Raw genomic sequence first — 19,962 nt, 5'->3', positions numbered from 1 at the left:
GTGGGGCAAAAGGCACTCTCTTTTTTTTTTTTTTTGAGACGGAGTCTCACTCTGTCGCCCAGGCTGGAGTGCAGTGGCGCAATCTCGGCTCACTGCAAGCTCCGCCTCCCGGGTTCACGCCATTCTCCTGCCTCAGCCTCCCGAGTAGCTGGGACTACAGGCGCCTGCCACTGCGCCCTGCTAATTTTTTCTATTTTTAGTAGAGACGGGGTTTCACCATGGTCTCGATCTCCTGACCTTGTGATCCGCCCACCTCAGCCTCCCAAAGTGCTGGGATTACAGGCGTGAGCCACCGCGCCCGACCAGGGCACACTCAAACATTGTCAGAGGGAGTATAAATTGCTTGAACCTTTCTAGAAGGCAATTTGGCAATATGTAGCAAAACCCTTAAAAATATCCATACCCTTTGACCCAGAAATTCCACTTCCAGGAATTTATCCTAAGGAAATAATCAGAGATTACACAAAAATGTCTGCACAAGGATGTTATCAGTATTTTTAATAATAGTGAAAACCTGGGAACAATTTAAGTGTCCAAAAATAGGCAATTATGGTACATCTATTTGATGTATTTGGCAGACTGCTAGTTCCCTATGTAATCTCCATTCTCTTATTCTTTCTCACTTTTAGAAATGAGGTCTCTGTTGCCCAGGCTATAGTGCAGTGGCATGATCATAGCTCACTGCAGCCTTGAACTCCAAAGCTTAAGGGATCCGTCCACCTCAGCTACACGAGTAGCTAGGACTGATCTAGGCCTCAAGAGATCCTCCTGCCTCAGTCTCCCAAAGTGCTGGGATTATAGGTGTGAGCTACTGCACCCAGCGTTCTCTTATTCTTTTTTAGTAACAGAACTCCAATTTCATCTGGGGAGCAACATACCTGACTAGAAGACTATATTTCTCCGCCCCTCTTGCAGCTATGTGTAGCCAATGAGATGTAAGTGGTAGTTACAAGGCTGCACACCTAGGAATACTCTTTAAAGGGAGTTACTAAATTGAGAGGCACTCCTTATTTTGCCCTTAACGTCTTTCCTAGAATGTGAACTGCTGGGGTCCTAGCTATCATCTTGGTTTATAGGTTTATTGTAACCATGAGGATACAAACCACATACTAGGATAGTAGAGCAGAAAAATAGAATTATGAGCTCTTGATGACAATAGAACTGCCATACTAGCCCTAAATGGCTTACCCTTGGATTTCTCTTTCGCTCAAATCATTAATTTAGATTTTGTGACATATGCAACCAATTTTAATCCTAAATGAAATAGTGAAATAGTATATAACCATCAAAAGTTACATTGTAAGAATATCTATTGAGCCCAGGCATGGTGGCTTACACCTGTAATCCTAACATTTTGGGAGTCTGAGGTAGGAAGATCACTTGAGGCCTGGAGGTTGAGACCAGCCTGGGCAACATAGTGAGACTTCCATCTCTACAAAAAAATAAAAATAAAATTAGCTGGGTATGGTGGTGTGAGTCTGTAATCCTAGCTATTCAGGAGGCTGAGGCAGGAGGATAGCTAGAACCCAGGAGTTTGAGGCTGCAGTGAGTTATGACAGTGACACTGCACTCCATCCTGTGTGACAGAGGAAAACTCTGTCTCTATAAATAATAAAAAATAAGCCAGGCATGGTGGTTCACGCCTATAACCCTGGCACTTTAGGAGGCCAAGGCAGGTGGATCATTTGAGGCCAGGAGACCAGACTGACCAATATGATGAAACCCTGTCTCTACTAAAAATACAAAAATTAGCCAGACATGGTGGCATGCACCTGTAATACCAGCTACTCGGGAGGCTGAGATAGAAGAATCACTTGAACCCAGGAGGTGGAAGTTGCAGTGAGCCAAGATCGCACCATTGCACTCCAGCCTGGGCAACAAGAGTCAAACTCCGTCTCAAAAAAAAAATAATAATAAATGAAAAATAAAAAATAAAGAATATTTATTGAGATGAAAAATGTCCATGATGTAGTGCTAAATAAAATAAGTAGATTATAAAACTGTTAGCGTATAACTGTTTTGTTTAAAATATATATATATGTTTGTTTATAAACATACTTAAAAACAAATTGGAAATGTATACACTAAAGTATTGTTTACATGCTTTTTTATCTTTAGATGGTAGCATCACATGTCATTTTAAAATTTATTTTCTTTAGCTGGGTGTGGTGGCTCACGGCTGTAATCCCAGCACTTTGGGAGGCTAAGGCAGGAGGATTACTGTTCAAGACCAGCCTGGCCAACATAGTGAAACTCTGTCTCTACTAAAAATACAAAAATTAGCCAGGTATGGTGGTGCATGCCTGTAGTCCCAGCTACTTGGGAGGCCGAGGCACGAGAATCACTTGAGTCCGGGAGGCAGAGGTTGCAGTGGGCTGAGATCGCGCCACTGCACTCCAGCTTGGGTAACAGAGCGACATTCTGTCTCAAAAAAAAAAAAATTTCTTTTCTTTGTGTTACTCTGTGTTTTTCAGGTTTTCAGTATTGTGTGTATTATTACTTTGGCATGTACTTTTTTTTTTTTTTTTTTTTTTGAGACGGAGTCTCGCTCTGTCGCCCAGGCTGGAGTGCAGTGGCCAGATCTCAGCTCACTGCAAGCTCCGCCTCCCAGGTTTACACCATTCTCCTGCCTCAGCCTCCTGAGTAGCCAGGACTACAGGCACCCACCACCGCGCCCGGCTAGTTTTTCGTATTTTTTAGTAGAGACAGGGTTTCACCATGTTAGCCAGGAGAGTCTCGATCTTCTGACCTCGTGATCTGCCCATCTTGGCCTCCCAAAGTGCAGGGATTACAGGCTTGAGCCACCGCGCCCGGCCGGCATGTACTATTTTTTAAATAAACATGGAAAAATCATATAAAATAAAACTTAGCAAATAATGGAAACCCTCTAAATCTAAGCTAAGTAGTAATATGAATTAAAATAATAAACATACACTAGAAAACTATATTATAGGCGATACAGACTAAAATAGATCTTCTATATAATTTCTTATAAACTAGATAATTTTATAGCACAGGGAAAACATAAGCAACATAAAGTAACTCAAATACTCAATACTCAAATAATCAAAGTGGTTATGAAAAACATTATAAATATTCATACATATATTAAGTACCTTTGTAGCATGCAAGTGTAAGAGCACTTTCTTTGAATTCATTAGAATGAGTGTTGATGCCTGCACCATGATCTAAAAGAACTCTTGCAACTTCCACATGACCTGCACTGGCTGCTTCCATTAAGGGAGTATGTCCATTTTCATTATGATCTTCTATATTTGCACCTTCATTAAGGAGCACTTTAACAATGTCAACAAATCCTCCAGCACAGGCATAAGTTAGTGCGGTGTTTCCTAAAAAGAAGAAAAAGAAATATAATACATGAGCAGAATACATATTTAAAAAATAAAAATAAATAAAAGATTTTAAAAAACATAATAAAAAGAAATATAAAATTATGACAGAACAGATACAATTATGATTATGCTAATACTCTACGTATACCTCTTCAATTCCCTTACACAAATCACTACAACTACTATCTCAACTTTTTTTCATTATCATTGGTTAGAAGCATCACTTTAATTTTTTTTTTTTTTTTTTTTGAGATAGTGTCTCGTTCTGTTGCCCAGGCTGGAGTGCAATGGCACGATCTTGGCTCTCTGCAACCTCCGCTTCCCAGCTTCAAGTGATTCTCCTGCCTCAGCCTCCCAAGTAGCTGGGATTACAGGTGCCCACCACCATGCCCCACTAATTTTTATATTTTTAGTAGAGATAGGGTTTCACCATGTTGGCAGGCTGGTCTCAAATTCCTGACATCAGGCAATCCACCTGCCTCAGCCTCCCAAAGTGCTGGGATTACAGGCATAATCTGCCAATTATGCCAATTACACTGTGCCCGGCCAATTTTCTTACTAATTAAATGATTTTCTGGCCAGGTACGATGGCTCACACCTGTAATCCCAGCACTTTGGGAGGCCAAGGTGGAAGGATTGCTTGAACCCAGGGAGTCTGAGACCAGCCTGAGCAACACAGTATCTATACTAAAAAAAACTGAGCCAGGCATGGTGGCATACCCCTGTAGTCCCTGCTACTCTAGAGGCAGGTGGTGGGAGGATCACTTGAGCCCAATACAAAGACTTTCCGGAAAGCCCAGTACAAAAGACTATATATTATAAAGATCTGGACAATATAAAATATCCAGAAAAGTAAATCTGTAGAGACAGAAAGTAGATTAATAGTTGTCTGAATAATTGAGGTGACTCCAAATGGGCATAGAGATCTTTCTGTGGTGATGGGAATATTCTACAATTAGATTGTACTGATGATTGTACAACTATAAATTTACTAAAAATCATTATTGTATACTTAAATCAAGTGAATTTTATGCTATATGAATTATATCTCAAAAAACTGGAATTTTTTGTTTGTTTTTTAAAAAAGCATCAGCAGCTACATTTGGACTGGGCCTCAAAAGTTAAGTAGGATTCCTAAAGGCAGAAAGGACATCTGACATCAAACAAAATGCATTAAGTAAAAGCAGGTGACTAGAATAGTGACCACATCCCCTCAGAGAGCTGCAATACAGAGCTATGGTTTATCACCCCTGGTCTCTCCTGAGACTGACTGCTTTGCAGTACAGAAGGAAGACTCCTGAGAACCTGTATTTTTAACCAGCTCTCTTAAGCGATTCTGACATGCAGGCAGTAGGTGCAACCTACTGAACAAAATGAATGAACTAATTAAAATATGTTCATTGACTAGAAATTATTGGTGAGAAGATGATGCAATTTCCTTCCGGAAATTTCTATTTTCCCAATGAAGTATGAAGTATGAGTTAAGGCAATCAGTGGAAGTGAGGAGGGGTATGTGTGGGATTTGAGAAGAACGTCTTAAATGGCCACATGGAGAGTGTACAGAGCAGCCCATCAAAGAACATGTGCTTACTGCATTGTATATAATAATCCCTTCCTTCTACATAGTGTATCTATTTCACCTAAGGAAAAAAAAAAAAAAGACAGGGGGACTTCATCTCAGTCAAGCCCTTTTCTCTCTAAAAATGTTCACCTACTTTTTAAAAATAAAGGTACTGATAACAATATGGTGGTTTTCAAAATGTCTTCCAAAGAACTTTAGAAACCCCCGCTTCCAAAAAGTTCCTCAGCACAGAAGATGGGGAGACCTAGGTTCCAGAAATTAAAGCCCCCAACTATCTCTACTTTAGATCAACTCCTCTTTTATCTGTGTAATATTATATCTGTGCTTCCATAAACTGTTTGGCTTGAAGTTAGCGTTATTTGACAGAAAACAACCTTAAAAACAACTGAATTTGATGATCACCAAGAATCCTCAAGGAGAAATTTAAAACTTCCTTGATGGCGGCATCCTCTTTTTAGAGTATTTTTCAAAGGAGTGTGTATATAGCATAATACTGTTAACCAGAACAAAGCAATTTATTTTATCATCTTAATTTAACATATTTTGCTGTTGTTCACAACCAGTTAATGCCCTCTGCCCCTAAAATTGGTGGTATATCAATTTAAGGAAATATTATGTAACCTTTAAAAAAGTTTGTTAAAAAGTTAATAAAATAGGCTTGGCACAGTGGCTCATGCCTGTAATTCCAGCACTTTGGGAGGCCGAGGTAGGCGGATCACGAGATCGGGAGATCGAGACCATCCTGGCTAACATGGTGAAACCCCGTCTCTACTAAAAATACAAAAAAATTAGCCAGGTGTAGTGGCGGGCGCCTGTAGTCCCAGCTACTAGGGAGGCTGAGGCAGGAGAATGGCATGAACCCGGGAGGCGGAGCTTGCAGTGAGCCGAGATTGCGCCACTGCACTCCAGCCTGGGCAACAGTGCAAGACTCCAAAAAAAAAAAAAAAGTTAATAAAATAGAAAATAAGTGAAGTCAAACAAAATTGCACATAGGGTATAATTTCAACTACATAATTTTATACATCAAAAATACTGGAAGGAACTAAACTAATATAGTAATAGCAGTGACTTCTGTGCCACAGAGTTTATGGGAGCGTTATCTTTTATTCTTCCTACTTCTCTGCATTTCTCAAATGTTCTTATAGTTAGCATATATTATTTTCATAATCAGATAAAAAATTAAGTAAATCAATCTGGTGGTTCACCAACATGCTCTAAAATTAACTGTTTTCTTTTATGTAAATGTAAGAGATATTTTCTGTATTTAATTAATACAGGGAGCCACTTTCAAAGGTTCCAACTATAGTATGCACAAAGCTGCTCAGTTCAAATGAATGATGGGCGAGGGATTTAGGTGGCACACTCCTATGAGACAATTGACTATCTAAGGTGAAACAGTTTCATCCCGAAAACATCCCCCTCTCCTTCCCCCATGCGTGGAAAAATTGTCTTCCAATTGTCTCTGGTGTCAAAAAGGTTGGGGACTCTTGCTATACAAGAATATCTCAGCCAGGCTTGGTGGCTCACGTCTGTAATCCCAGCACTTTGGGAGGCCGAGGTGGGCAGATCACATGAGATCAGGAATTTAAGACCAGCCTGGCCAACATGGTAAAACCCCGTCTCTACTAAAAAAGTACAAAAAATTAGCCAGGAGTAGAGGTACGTGCCTGCAATCCCAGCTACCTGGGAAGCTAAGGTGGGAGAATCTCTTGAACCCGGGAGGCGGAGGTTGCAGTTAGCCGAGATCGTGCTACTGCACTCCAGCCTGGGTGACAGAGTGAGACTCAAAAATAAATAAATAAATAAATAAATAAATTCTAAAATCTTATTAGTAAATGTATTCCACAAACTCAACATGTAAAACCCTATAGGGTAAACACTCAGGTTTATCTATAATCTAAAGGGTTTTGTATTGAAGATAAAGAATTATAAGAAATACAGTTTATAAATTTTGCCTCCATATATATTACATACATAAGGTACGTGACATGTTGTTGTAAGACACATACATAATAAAATGGTTACTATAGAACAAATTGGCCGGGCGCAGTGGCTCAAGCCTGTAATCCCAGCACTTTGGGAGGCCAAGACGTGTGGATCACGAGGTCAGGAGATCGAGACCATCCTGGCTAACATGGTAAAACCCTGTCTCTACTAAAAAAAATACAAAAAACTAGCCGGGTGAGTTGGCGGGCGCCTGTAGTCCCAGCTACTCGGGAGGCTGAGGCAGGAGAATGGCCTAAACCCAGGAGGCGGAGCTTGCAGTGAGCTGAGATCCGGCTACTGCACTCCAGCCTGGGCGACAGAGCGAGACACCGTCTCAAAAAAAAAAAAAAAAAAAAAGAACAAATTAACATTTTTCTCACATAGTTACCCAATTTTGCCCCCTGTGGCAAGAGCAACATAATCTACTCATTTAGCAAAAAATCCTGAATATAATACACTATTATTAATTATAGTCCTCATGTTGTACAGACTTTTTGACTTGTTCATTCCACATATTTGCTACTTTGTATCCTTTTACCTACTTCTCCCATTTCTTCTCCCCTTTCTTCTCCCCACCCCTGACTTGGTAAACAATGTCTTATCTCTATATATTTAACTCTTTTCGTAAATTTTCAATATTCCACATGTAAGTGAGATCATGCATACATATGTCCATAAGAATGTGGGGAAAAAAAAGTGAGATCATGCAATACTTTTCTTTCTGTGTCTGGCTTATTTCACTTAGCATAATGTCCTTCAAGTCCATCCATGCTGTGGCAAATGGCAGGATCTCCTCCTTTTTTAAAGTCTGAATAATATTCCATTATGTTCATACCACAAAAACCCAATCTTGACTAAAGGGGAATCTAAGTGTGTTTTTAAAGACTTTTGAGGATATCAAATTACTTTGTATTTTACTCAAAGATTCTACATAAGGGCTAAGATTTTTCTGTAGGTTTATACTGGTTTTCCTCAGAAATCTAATTTTTCTCTCTCTCAGGTAACAATTATGTCGATTTTTTCTCCCAATTAAGACATCATTTTCTACATACCTGTTGCAGACTGGGAGTTGACATCAGCATCATGAAGAAGTAATAATTTCACAATATCTAAGTAACCTCCACTGGAAGCTGCCATCAGGGGAGTTATGTCTCCTTTATTCCCTCGATCTTCAACATTAGCATGCATAGCAAGCAATACCTTTAAAACACATATACACACAGAGAAATTGTTAATTCTTACTATTCAATAGTATTTCTAGAGAATATACTGAATCTCTGAAGATATTCTTCTAGAATAGGGGTGAGGAAAAATCAATATGACCTTTTGAAAAAATTATGCCAATTTTCACTGCTCAACATGCCAGGTTACATGCTGTATTTTACAATATCATTACATATTAATATTTAAATAAAGTACACAATCATATTAGCCATCCTATTATAAAATGTGATGGTTCTTGTCAAAGAATGTTATGCTTGAGGTTATCTAGCTAAAGAACACTATACTCAACTATACTCACAAGACAGAAACTGGTAAAAACATGGTTAATTCCCAGTACTGTTCTAACATAGAAGGAAAAAAAATTAAAAGAATTGGGGTAACCTGAATGTGATGAAAATAATGACTACTTTCCATTACAGTTGTATATTATTTCAAAGGACAAATTTAAAATTATTATTATATCTATTTGTTTCTTAATCATTAGGATTAGCTTTGAGTAAGTGGCAGAAAAATGGACCATTCTCAGTTGCATGTACAGGCAACAAAATAAACTGTGTATCTGTTTCTACTTTACCTATTACCAAAAAGGGAAGAGGGATGGGGGAAGAGAAGACTCTGGCCTCTAATTATAATCTATCTTATAAGTGACAAAAATAAATAAAACATCAAAACCCTTCCACAATTTTAATCACTAAATATTATTTCTGCTTACTTGTGCTAATTCATAATACCCTGCTGAACAAGCCAAACACAGCAGGCTTTCTCCTTCTTCTGTATGTTCATTTACACTTCTGCCTTCATCTAGCAATTTACGAACAGCATTAACATCCCCATCTGAACAAGCTTCTGCTAGACTGCGACTGGAAACAAAACCATTCAACAATTAACTGAAACAAAAAGACTCAGGGGTCCTATGATAAATTATATTAAATATAAATAATCACACAAAGAAAAATGTTAATACAGTAAGAGAAAAAAATTATATGAACATATTACTTGCTGAGCATCTTGTTTGGAACTTCAATTATTCATGTTTATCAACCAAGCCAGAAAGCCAGTGAGTGAATTTGAAATCAGCTGTCATTTTTATCTTTTAAAATCTCCTAACATATTATAACAAATTTTAAATAAAGTTTTTTAAAGCATTAGACCAAGCATGTCCAACCCATGGCCCAGGACAGCTTTGAAAGCAACCCAACACAAAATTGTAAACTTTCTTTAAACATTATGAAAATTTTTTGCAATTTTTTTTTTCTTTTCGCTCATCAGCTATCATTAGTGTTTGTATTTTGTTTTGTTTTGTTTTTGAGACAGAGTCTCACTCTGTTGACCAGGATAGAATGCAGTGGCACAATCTTGGCTCACTGCAACCTCCACCTCCCAGGTTCAAGTGATTCTTGTGTCTTAGCCTCTCAAGTAGCTGGGATTACAGATGTGTGCCACCATACCTGGCTAATTTTTGTATTTTTAGGAGAGATGAGTTTTCACCATGTTGTCCAGGCTGGTTTTGAACTCCTGGCTTCAAGTGATCCACCCACCTTAGCCTCCCAAAGTGCCTGGTTACAGACATGAGCCACCAAGCCCAGCCTCTAGTAGTTGTATTTTATGTGTGGCCCAAGACAATTCTTCTTCTTCCAATGTAGCCCAGGGAACCCAAAATTTGGACACCCCTGTATTAGATGCACAAGTTTTTAAACTCTACTTATATAACGATTCCCAAAGATATTTTGGGATATAATCCTATGGCTGAAATTTTTACTTAGTAACAGTGAAGGCGAACACCTAAGAAAACTATTTTACCACAGAATGACTAACTAGACCACTGAGTCTCAAACTTTAATGTGTACGAGTTACTCCTATTTCTTGTTAAAATGCGGATTCTGATTCAGTAGACATGGAGTAGGGTCTGGGATTCTGCATTTCTCACAAGCTCTGAGGTGATGCTGATACTGCTAGCCCATGGACCATATTTGAGTAGCAAGCAGCAACTAGACTACTGCATTAGTAACTCATTTCATGTATTAGTACTCAAGCAATCAGTTTAGAGTTTACTATAATAACTTTTAGAATAAGTAACTTCCTTATAACTGGAAAACAGATCTTATTCAGTTTGGATTTCTCATAGATTCTAGTGTAATACATTCCACAAGAATGCTCAATGAATAAGAGCTGAATGAAGAAACAAAAATATCCATTTTTATAGCTACATAATACATATACATTTATATATCCACTTAAAATGTAATATCCATCCAGCTAAATAAAGTTTATAAGTTCCACCAAAAGATATATTCAACCAAAATTCGCTACTTTCCCAAAATCTACTCAAGAAAATGTCTAATTCCCAAAAGTCATTAAACACATACGTGTCCACTTGTCCTGCATTGTGGCTGTTTTCTGCTTTCATCCGTGTCAGTGCAGCAGCAGCTTCATCCAGTGCACAACTAACTGAGGATGTCAGTCTCCGGAGTACTTCAGGATCTGCAAAAGCTTTACCATCAGCAGTTGACAATTTTCCAATTCCTTCAGTGTGCATCAATCAATCAGGTAGTGCAGGAAAAAAAAAAAAAAGTATAAAAGTGCAAATTGTAATTACATTTCTAAACACTATTATCTAGGAAAAAGAAATGGTATAGAATCCATAGGTTAGGGTGACAGAAGATAAGGTTCATCATTTCAATTCTGCCACTAATGTCAAAAGGCCATGGCATAACCACCTATGTTTTAGTCTTTCTACCTTTACAATGCACATATTAATTTGTCCTCTACCTAATCCATATGTAACTTCACATGATGCTAACTGTATCAAATAAATGAGATTTCTCTCAAAATACATAGTCACACCATAAGATCTCTAGTACAGAATATCTGATTGTACTATTTTCAGTAGTATCTTCAGAGGGGGGATAGTCTCTAATATTATAACAAACAATTCAATTGTTTCTTCGTTTGGTCACAACCATCTTCCGGGGCCACATTTTAAATTAAATTCATTCTTACAAATAAAATTAAAATTAAAAAATTATATACACAACACTCAATGAATTTATATCACCATTTATAAAGAGCTACCACACAATTTACTAATAATATAAAATAAATGCAAACTAAAATGGTGATGTATTTTTCATTTATGAAACTGACAAAACAATGTCTGAGGTGTGAGGCCCTCTCAAAAACTGTTGATTTTTCAGTGAATAAAGAAATAAATACAGGCACAAACCTGAGGGACTAATTTAATAATGGTTGTCAAATTTTTATTTTACTTATTTATTTTTTGAGACGGAGTCTTGCTCTGTCACCCAGACTGAAGTGCAGTGACACGATCCCGGCTCACTGCAACCTCCGCCTCCTGGGTTCAAGCGATTCTCCTGCCTCGGTCTCTCGAGTAGCTGGGATTACAGGTGTGTGCCCCCACAGCCAGTTAATTTTTGTGTTTTTTAAGTAAAGACGAGGTTTTACCATGTTGGCCAGGCTGGTCTCAAACTCCTGACCTCAAGTGACCCGCCTGCCTCAGCCTCCCAAAGTGCTGGGATTACAGGCATGAGCCATGGCGCCCAGTCAGCTGCCAAAATTTTAAATGCAAATATATTCTTACCCATTGATAACACTTTCTAAAATTCTGTCCTAAAGAGATACTTGCACAAATAAGAAACGTTACCGATATATAAGGCTATAAACTATAGCATTATTTGTGATATTAAAAAACTGGATATAAGCTAAAATTGGTAAAATTAATTATGATTCATCCAAGCAACAGAATATTATGGTACCCTTCAATAAAAAGAGAAAGATCAATATAAACTGTCATGGAAGGATGCCCACAATAAATCATATGGGGAAAAAAAGTTGTATTTTGTGTATTATGATCCTACTTCGTTTTTAACAATCATATATATTCAAACATATACATGTATTTATATCACCACAAGGAGAAAAGTCTAGAAGTAGATGTAAACCTTGACAGAAAATGGGAAGGTTTTTTTATCTACTTAATATATTTCATATCACTTTAGCTGTTTTATAATGTGTATTACATATAAAAAATTAGCTATTTAAAATCAAGTTAAACATAAAGCGAATACACAAGTAATCAATATGCAGCTCCCTAAATCAGTACAGATAAAGAAGTCATAAATGATTAACTAAATTTATCTCCCACATTTTTATTTTATAATGGCTAATAGGTAAGTTTTCTTTGATAACTAGTCGATTATCTTTTTTTTCTTTTTTTTTTTCCAAACAGAGTCTCGCTCTGTTGCCCAGGATGGAGTGCAATGGAGTGATCTCAGCTCACTGCAACCTCCACCTCCAGGGTTCAAGCAATTCTCCTGCTTCAGTCGCCCGAGTAGCTGGGACTACAGGCGCACACCAACACACTCGGCTAATTTTTTTCTATTTTAGTAGAGACAGGGTTTCACCACGTTCCCCAGGTTGGTCTCAAACTCCTGAGGCTCAGGCAATCCGCCTGCCTCGGCCTCCCAAAGTGCTGGGATTACAGGCATGAGCCACTGCGCCAGGATGCTGATTATCTTAATACCTTAAAAATATAAGAGTTGAGCCCAGAAATACAAAATGTGAACATTTTCTTCGGGAGATAAAAAGAAAAATAAATTTTAGAGATTTTAAATTTTGTATAATGTCATAGAATTTTGGGGTAATCTCACGTAACTCTGTAAAGAGATCTAGACTTTTAAAGAGATGAAAAAGATAAAACAAAAAATAAAGTACCTGCTGCCTCTAGCAATGCTTCTAGTCGTGCCTGTGTCTCTGGATCCACAGTGCGTAAGTCTGCTCCTTCTGCAGTACTTGATAAGAATATCTCTGATGTTGTTTTAAGCACTGGGTTATCCAGATCTTCTTGGTCCAAAATAAATGATTCAACCTATTAATGAAATAAAGATGCAATATCCATGAAACTGATATCAATATGATTAGAATAACTACAATTTAAGGTAATATGACTTAATTAGAACTTAAATATAAGCAGAAAAATTATTATAGAAACAAGGGAGTATGGGAATGGACTTCAAAGGACATTGTGACTGTTTACCTTCAGACATGACTACAGGTATAACACACATACACTAAAGTTTCCTCAAGAGCATTGTATCTTCTGTGACTAATACAGAGCATGAAAAGCAATATTAAGGCCAGTCACAGTGGCCCACGCCTGTGATCCTAGCACTTTGGGAGGGCCAGATGGGCAGATCGCTTGAGCTCATGAGTTTGAGACCAGCCTGGGCAACAAGGTGAAACCCCGTATCTATTAAAAAATAACAATAATAATAATAATACCAAAAAACAGCAGGGGCTGGGCACGGTGGCTTACACCTGTAATGAGGTCAAGAGTTTGAGACCATCCTGGCCAACATGGTGAAACCTCATCTCTACTAAAAATACAAAAATTAGCCGGGCGTGGTGGGGGATGCCTGTAATCCCAGCTACTCAGGAGGCTGAGGCAGAAGAATTGCTTGAACCCAGGAGAAGATGCAGGTTGCTGTGAGCCGAGATCATGCCATTGCACTCCAGACTGGGCAATAGAGCAAAAACTTCATCTCAAAAAATAAAAATAAAAGCATTTACTTTTTATTGAAACAAGTACACGAACGTAATCCTGAGAAAATCTATATAGACTAGATAGAATATAAACAACAACAACAAAAAACAACAACAAAAAAAAACTTGATAGCATAGATAGGTCATTAAGAGAAAAGTTTTCCTCTTTTCTAAATAATTTATTCAATTCTGACTCTGAAATACGGGAAAACAAAAACTAACCCACTGATACCTGGAGTCCTTTAGACAGGAACACTCCATGAGATTAAAAACTGTACTTTGTTTACAGTGCTATACTTTGGGCCTATGAATACCTGGCACATAGTATGAATTTAATACATATTTGTCGAAATGAATGAATGTATGAGCAAAAATCAACTTACAAAAATAAACATGTAACGCTCCAATTTCAAATAAAATTAATTCAAAATGAATTTTCTTAAATAAAATTAATATACAATCCTTCTGGGAAGCAATTTGGAAATGTGTATCAAATACCTTTAAAAACTCACTAAAAAATTATCTGAAAGCCAGACAAAAATTAATGTGCAAGGATGTTCACTGCAGCATTAACTGAAATTCCAAAAATGAGGAAAAACTATAATATAGAATTTGGTAAATACATGTTATACATTTACATGATGGACTACTATGCAGTCATTAAAAACAATGTTTTTGTGACCACTGGTTCAGCTGTGAAAAGAAATAAAAAATTAAAAAAAAATGTTTTTGAAGCATATTTAATGGCATATGAGAGTATTAATAAAATTAAGTAAAATGCACAAGATTCAAAATAGTATGATTCTTATTTTGCTAAATGTATATATGTGTATATATGTAAATATGAACATGAGTACTCATGAATAATATGTAATATGTATATTATTTACATATTATATGTAATATATATAATATACATATATACATATAACATGTATGGCATATATAATTTGTATAATATATACACTACATATATATTACTATAATATGTAAATATGTATAGCCAGGGAAAGTTAACATATTTGTAGATAGAGAAAAACATCAGGAACAGAAAGATTAAGTACTTCTTCAAAGTCACACAGCTAACAAATAAAAAAAGTAAGGTTTCAAACTCAGGCCACATACCTACAGAGTCCATGCTTTTAACCACTAGGATATCACACATTTATAAACAAAGGATCACAGTATCTGGACTACATTATTTGGCATATCTGGCTAGTTGGTCATCAATTTTCACAATGGACACCAAATAAATATAGCCTAATAAAGACAGTAAAGTTAAAATACTTTAGATTTATTTTATTATCTAATGATGTACTATAATTTTACAAAATGAATCTTTAACTTCAGACCTAAAAACATTGAGCTGTACTGTAACACAGCTTCTTTAACATGTAACTACAGACAAAGATGCCAGATCCAATAGATAAATGCAGGCAACCAGTTGTCAAATGACCTTGAAAGGCAACTGCTCATAGAACAGTTTAATGCAAGGCCAAGAAATTAGGAGATATTTGTAGATATACATACCTGCCAGTTGGGAGGACAGGTAAAAACATCATTCCAGTGGAAAAATTATAAAATTATTTAAAATGGTATTCAGATATTAATATTCCAATTTTATAAATATTATATGTCTCCTGTAACATTTTAAAAAGCCAAGTTAAGGATTTCCAGTAGTCTCTCATTCATTTATCCAATATTTACTAAAGGCCCATTTTAGATATGTATATCTCTCTCACTATGATAATACAAAAATGTGGTAGAAGAAATAAGAAAGACTCTAACAACTATTACAAAAGGCCTCAAAGAGAAAGAAATGATACAACTATATGCATTAATGAGGGAGAAATCACTTCCAGCCCTAGTAACCTGTGAAGGCTTTGCACAAGAAGCAGCATTTGAATTAGGCTTTGAAGGATGCACAGAATTTCAATAGGTAGTTAATAGGGGTAGAGGTGGGCAGAAGAGGAAGTATATTATCAGATAGAGGCAGAAAATGAAATAAAAAATAGGCTTGGAGGCCGGGTGTGGTGGCTCACACCTGTAATTCCACACTTTGGAAAGCCAAGGCAGACAGATCACTTGAGGCCAGGAGTTTGAGACTAGCCTGGCCAACATGGCGAAACCCTGTCTGTACTAAAAGTACAAAATTAGCTGGGTGTGGTGGCACATGATTGTAATCAGCTATATGGGAGGCTAAGGCACAAGAATCGCTTGAACCCAGGAGGCAGAGGTTGCAGTGAGCTGAGATTGTGGCACTGCACTCATATTTTTGGGGGGAGGAGGGGGTGGGGCTTGGAGATGAATGGTCCACTAAAAAAATGTAAGGTACGAGCCCAGCAGTGGCTCATGTCTATAAACCCAGCACTTTGGGAAGCCAGGGTGGTGGGATCATTTGAGGCCAGGAGTTTAAGACCAGCTTGGGAACCTAGTGAGACCTTGTCTCTACAAAAAATTTTAAATTAACCTAGCATCGTGGCAGAAAACTGTAGTCCCAGCTACTCATGAGGCTGAGGGGGATCACTTGAGCCCAGAAGTTCAAAGTTACACTGAGCTATGATTGTACCACTGCATTCCCCATGGATGATAGAGCAAGACACTGTCTCTAAAAAAAAAAAAAAAAAAAAAAGAAATTAATATAAGGTCTTTCTGCATTGCTGGTGGAAACAGTGGTGCAGCCACTGTGGAAACAGTTTGATAGTTCTTCAAAAGTTAAACATAGAATTACCATATGACCCAATAATTCTACTTCTTAGGTATACACCTAGGAGAATTAAAAATATACATGTTCATACAAAAACTCAAACACAAATGTTCATAGTTGCGTTCTTTATAACAGCCAAAAAGTAGAAACAACCCAAATATCCATCAGTAGATGTACAAAATCTGATACATATCCATGCAATTGAATATTATGCAGCCATCAGAAAGAACAAGTACATGATATAGATGAACCTTGAAAACATTATGTTTAGTGAAAGAAAGGAGACACAAAAGGTCCCAGTATATGATCCCCTTTATATAAATGTCCAGCATAGGCAAATCCATAGAGAAAGACAATAATAGGTTGCCTGGGGAGAGGAGAAGGGAAGAATAGGAGCGACCGTAAATGAGTCTGAAGTTTCTTTTTGGATTGATGAAAATTGTTCTGGCATTAGATAGTAGTGATTGCTACACAACCTTGTAAATATACTAAAAAATCACTGAAATGTAGACTTTAAAATGCTGTAGCTTATGGCATATGAATTATATCTCAATTTTTAAAAGATATAAGGTACCTAGAATACAACTATGGCATTAGGCTAGAAAGAAAAACTGGGAATAGATTTGAGTAGACCATATAAAAGGTGACAGATTGTTCATTGCCTGCCTGATTACCACCATCAGAGAGAGAAAGAACCAGTAGCAATGACTTCTTGGGTGACAATAATGTTAGTATCACATAAATAAGATGGCACATTCCTAAGTGCTTGGGAAGAATCAATTTCAGAAGAAAAACACAAAATGGTGATGTGTCCCTTGCTTCAGAGGCTTATAACTTCTCTGAAAATATAATGCATAAGACAATTTACTAAGTTAATTCTATGTCTTACAGTGGATGTAAACTCAAGTTTCAATTAGGCAATAAGACAGAGAGAACATTACACTGGAGATCAAGAAAATTAGGTTCAAGTGCCAGTTCTATCAGGCATTGTGTGTAAATTCAGACATAATACTCAACTTTTCTGACATTCTATTTCTTCCTCAATAAACAAAGATGCTATCTGTCCCACCTACCTTACAGTGCTATTGAAATCCTGAAATGAGGTAATGAAAGTAAAAGCATTTTGAAACAATAAACCACCATACAAATATAATTTTTAGAACATGATTCTGTGTAATTACAATTCTTTTGTCCTGTCCCTCACCACAGTGTCTATTTTCTCTACCTTTTCAAAGTGGAAGAATCATACTGAGAATCTAATATGATGCATTTTATCAGCACCCTAACTTGAACTTCTGAGTGTGGTTTTAGGCATTTTACATCTAAGATCTGACCCATATGATAAAATTTTAAATAGCCACAATACTTGTGGGAAAAAACCCAGAATGAGTTATAGTTAATACAAAATCATATAGATAAATGATATGAATACATTTGTGTCAATCAGATTTCCCAAAAAGCACTACTGTTTCCTTTGTCTCACCCTCTTTATAACTTTAAAAATGTCTGTCTCAATATGGAATCAATAAAAGGACAAAATATCCCATTATGCTTATTATTTTGGAAATATCTGACAGATTACTTTTGGCAGTTCACAAATATCTTACCTAATAAATCTGCTGAAACATACTCTTACAATTCAGATTGTATTCGCATTACTTCAAAATATAGCTGGCTGGGTGCACGTGGCCCATGCCTGTAATCCCAACACTTTGGGAGACGGAGGGAGGAGGACTGCTTGAGCCCAGGAGTTCAAGACCAGCCTGGGCGACACAGCGAGCCTTTGTCTCTATGAAAAATAATTTTTAAAAATTAGCCAGGCATGGTGGCCGTGTGCCTGTGGTTCCAGCTACTCAGGAAACTGAGGTGGGAGGATCGCCTGAGCCCAGGAGGTTGAGGCTGCTATATGCCATGATCATGCCATTCCACTTCAACCTGGGCCCTGGGCGACAGAGTGAGACTCTGTCAAAAAAAAAAAAAAAAAAAGGAAACCATTTATAGCTACATGGAGATATATTAAATATGACAAATTCTGTATACATTCTGTATACTTAATACAAAAGGCTTGGTGATAGAGTACAGAAACCATGTCTATATATAACAGATAAGCCCAAAATAATAGTATGTCTAATGAAATTAGTCTTCATCAAGCAAATGAATATAAAAGCCTTATAATTTCTTACATATAGCTAAAACATCACAGCAATGTTTCTATTGCCTAATGATACTGTTACATAGCTCATCTCTAATCAGTAGCTACATTCAGCAGCAAAGAAATACATCCACTTATAGCAGTATTATTTTTTGCCAAAGGCAAGTTCTAAACACTGAAGAATCTTTTTTCCTACCTCTGTGACTAGATACAAGAATAAAGGGTGGAGGAAAAAGAGTGGTAAAGGAATATGGTCCATCAAAAACTACCTGTTTTTCCCTTATATCTCCTGAAATACTAAAGGCAAAAACCTTTGTCTTCCTTCTCAAAAGCTTATTTTTCCTTCTTGCCTTAAAATAAAATAAAATAAAATATAACAAGGAGTGTGGGAGTGTGGTTTTTAGCTTCAACTAAAACAAACAAAAGGGATCGGTAGGGAGAAGGGGAAGAAGCATTGTGTCCCATTTTTATTCCATTTTGACATTTCAGAAATGAACCCCCGGATGCAACAGTTACTAAGGGAGATTACCACAGACTCCGCTATTATCACCTAAAAGAACAGTCAGTCACTCCGGCCAAAGTCTAGTTTGAAAAATCATTTATTAATCCAGCTACGATTTAACCAAAACTCACTTCCACTTTAAAACAATTTCTATGTAGCACTATAATTAAAACTTCCAATAATAGTAATATGCTTTAAGTCTTATACTATAATAATAAAATAATAAAATCTCATATTACACTGGTCAATAACTGTTAACTTCTCTCAGACTGTATTTCTAGAAATAGTAATTGCTAGCTAACAGAGAAAATAAGTTATTAATAGTAAAAAATAATATTCTATCATAAAACATGTACATTACATATATTTGTTTATGTATTCTCCAGTCCTGTGGTCATACAATGCAGGGAACAAAAAAAGAACACCAGCCAAGCTCTTAAATATAAATGAAAAATACATTGTTTTCCACAGAGCCTTTGGAATTGGATTATGAAATTTTTACTTTTAACATGTTAAAAAAATTTATATTTTGAGTTAGAGAGTCAAATATTAGTAGCCACAATTTCATTTCTGGTATCCTTTAAGAATATTCTAGGCCAGGCCGGGCGCAGTGGCTCACGCCTGTAATCCCAGCCCTTTGGGAGGCCAAGGCGGGCAGATCACAAGGTCAGGAAATCGAGACCAGCCTGGCCAATGTAGTGAAACCCCGTCTCTACTAAAAATACAAAAATTAGCCGGGTGTGGTGGCGGACACCTGTAGTCCCCGCTACTCGCGAGGCTGAGGCAGGAGAATTGCTTGAACTCGGGAGGTGGAGGTTACAGCGAGCCGAGATCGTGCCACCGCACTTCAGCCTGGGCAACAGAGCAAGACTCTGTCTCAAAAAAAAAAAAAAAAAA

General features: G+C 37.1%; 1 protein-coding gene across 23 annotated transcripts in view; it reads right to left on the bottom strand.

The window, feature by feature from the left end:
• Positions 1-19,962, bottom strand: part of ANKHD1 (ankyrin repeat and KH domain containing 1) — a 139,619-nt gene that overhangs the window by 93,238 nt on the left and 26,419 nt on the right. For all 23 annotated transcript variants that reach the window (XR_012414166.1, XR_012414167.1, XR_012414168.1 and 20 more), the window contains exons 2-6: positions 12,877-13,030; positions 10,512-10,668; positions 8,858-9,005; positions 7,974-8,121; positions 3,117-3,350 (exon numbers count right to left, since the gene is read on the bottom strand). Coding sequence is in view for 19 of the 23 variants with exons in the window: in XM_065546871.1 (XP_065402943.1) it covers positions 3,117-3,350; positions 7,974-8,121; positions 8,858-9,005; positions 10,512-10,668; positions 12,877-13,030 (841 nt within the window). In the remaining 4 variants the exon portion in view is untranslated. The remainder of the gene's footprint in view (positions 1-3,116; positions 3,351-7,973; positions 8,122-8,857; positions 9,006-10,511; positions 10,669-12,876; positions 13,031-19,962) is intronic.

This window comes from Macaca fascicularis, chromosome 6, assembly GCF_037993035.2.
Source record: "Macaca fascicularis isolate 582-1 chromosome 6, T2T-MFA8v1.1".
Lineage (NCBI taxonomy): Eukaryota > Metazoa > Chordata > Mammalia > Primates > Cercopithecidae > Macaca > Macaca fascicularis.
The sequence above is the reverse complement of the archived record's forward strand: the minus strand, read 5'-3'. Positions and strand labels throughout refer to the sequence as shown.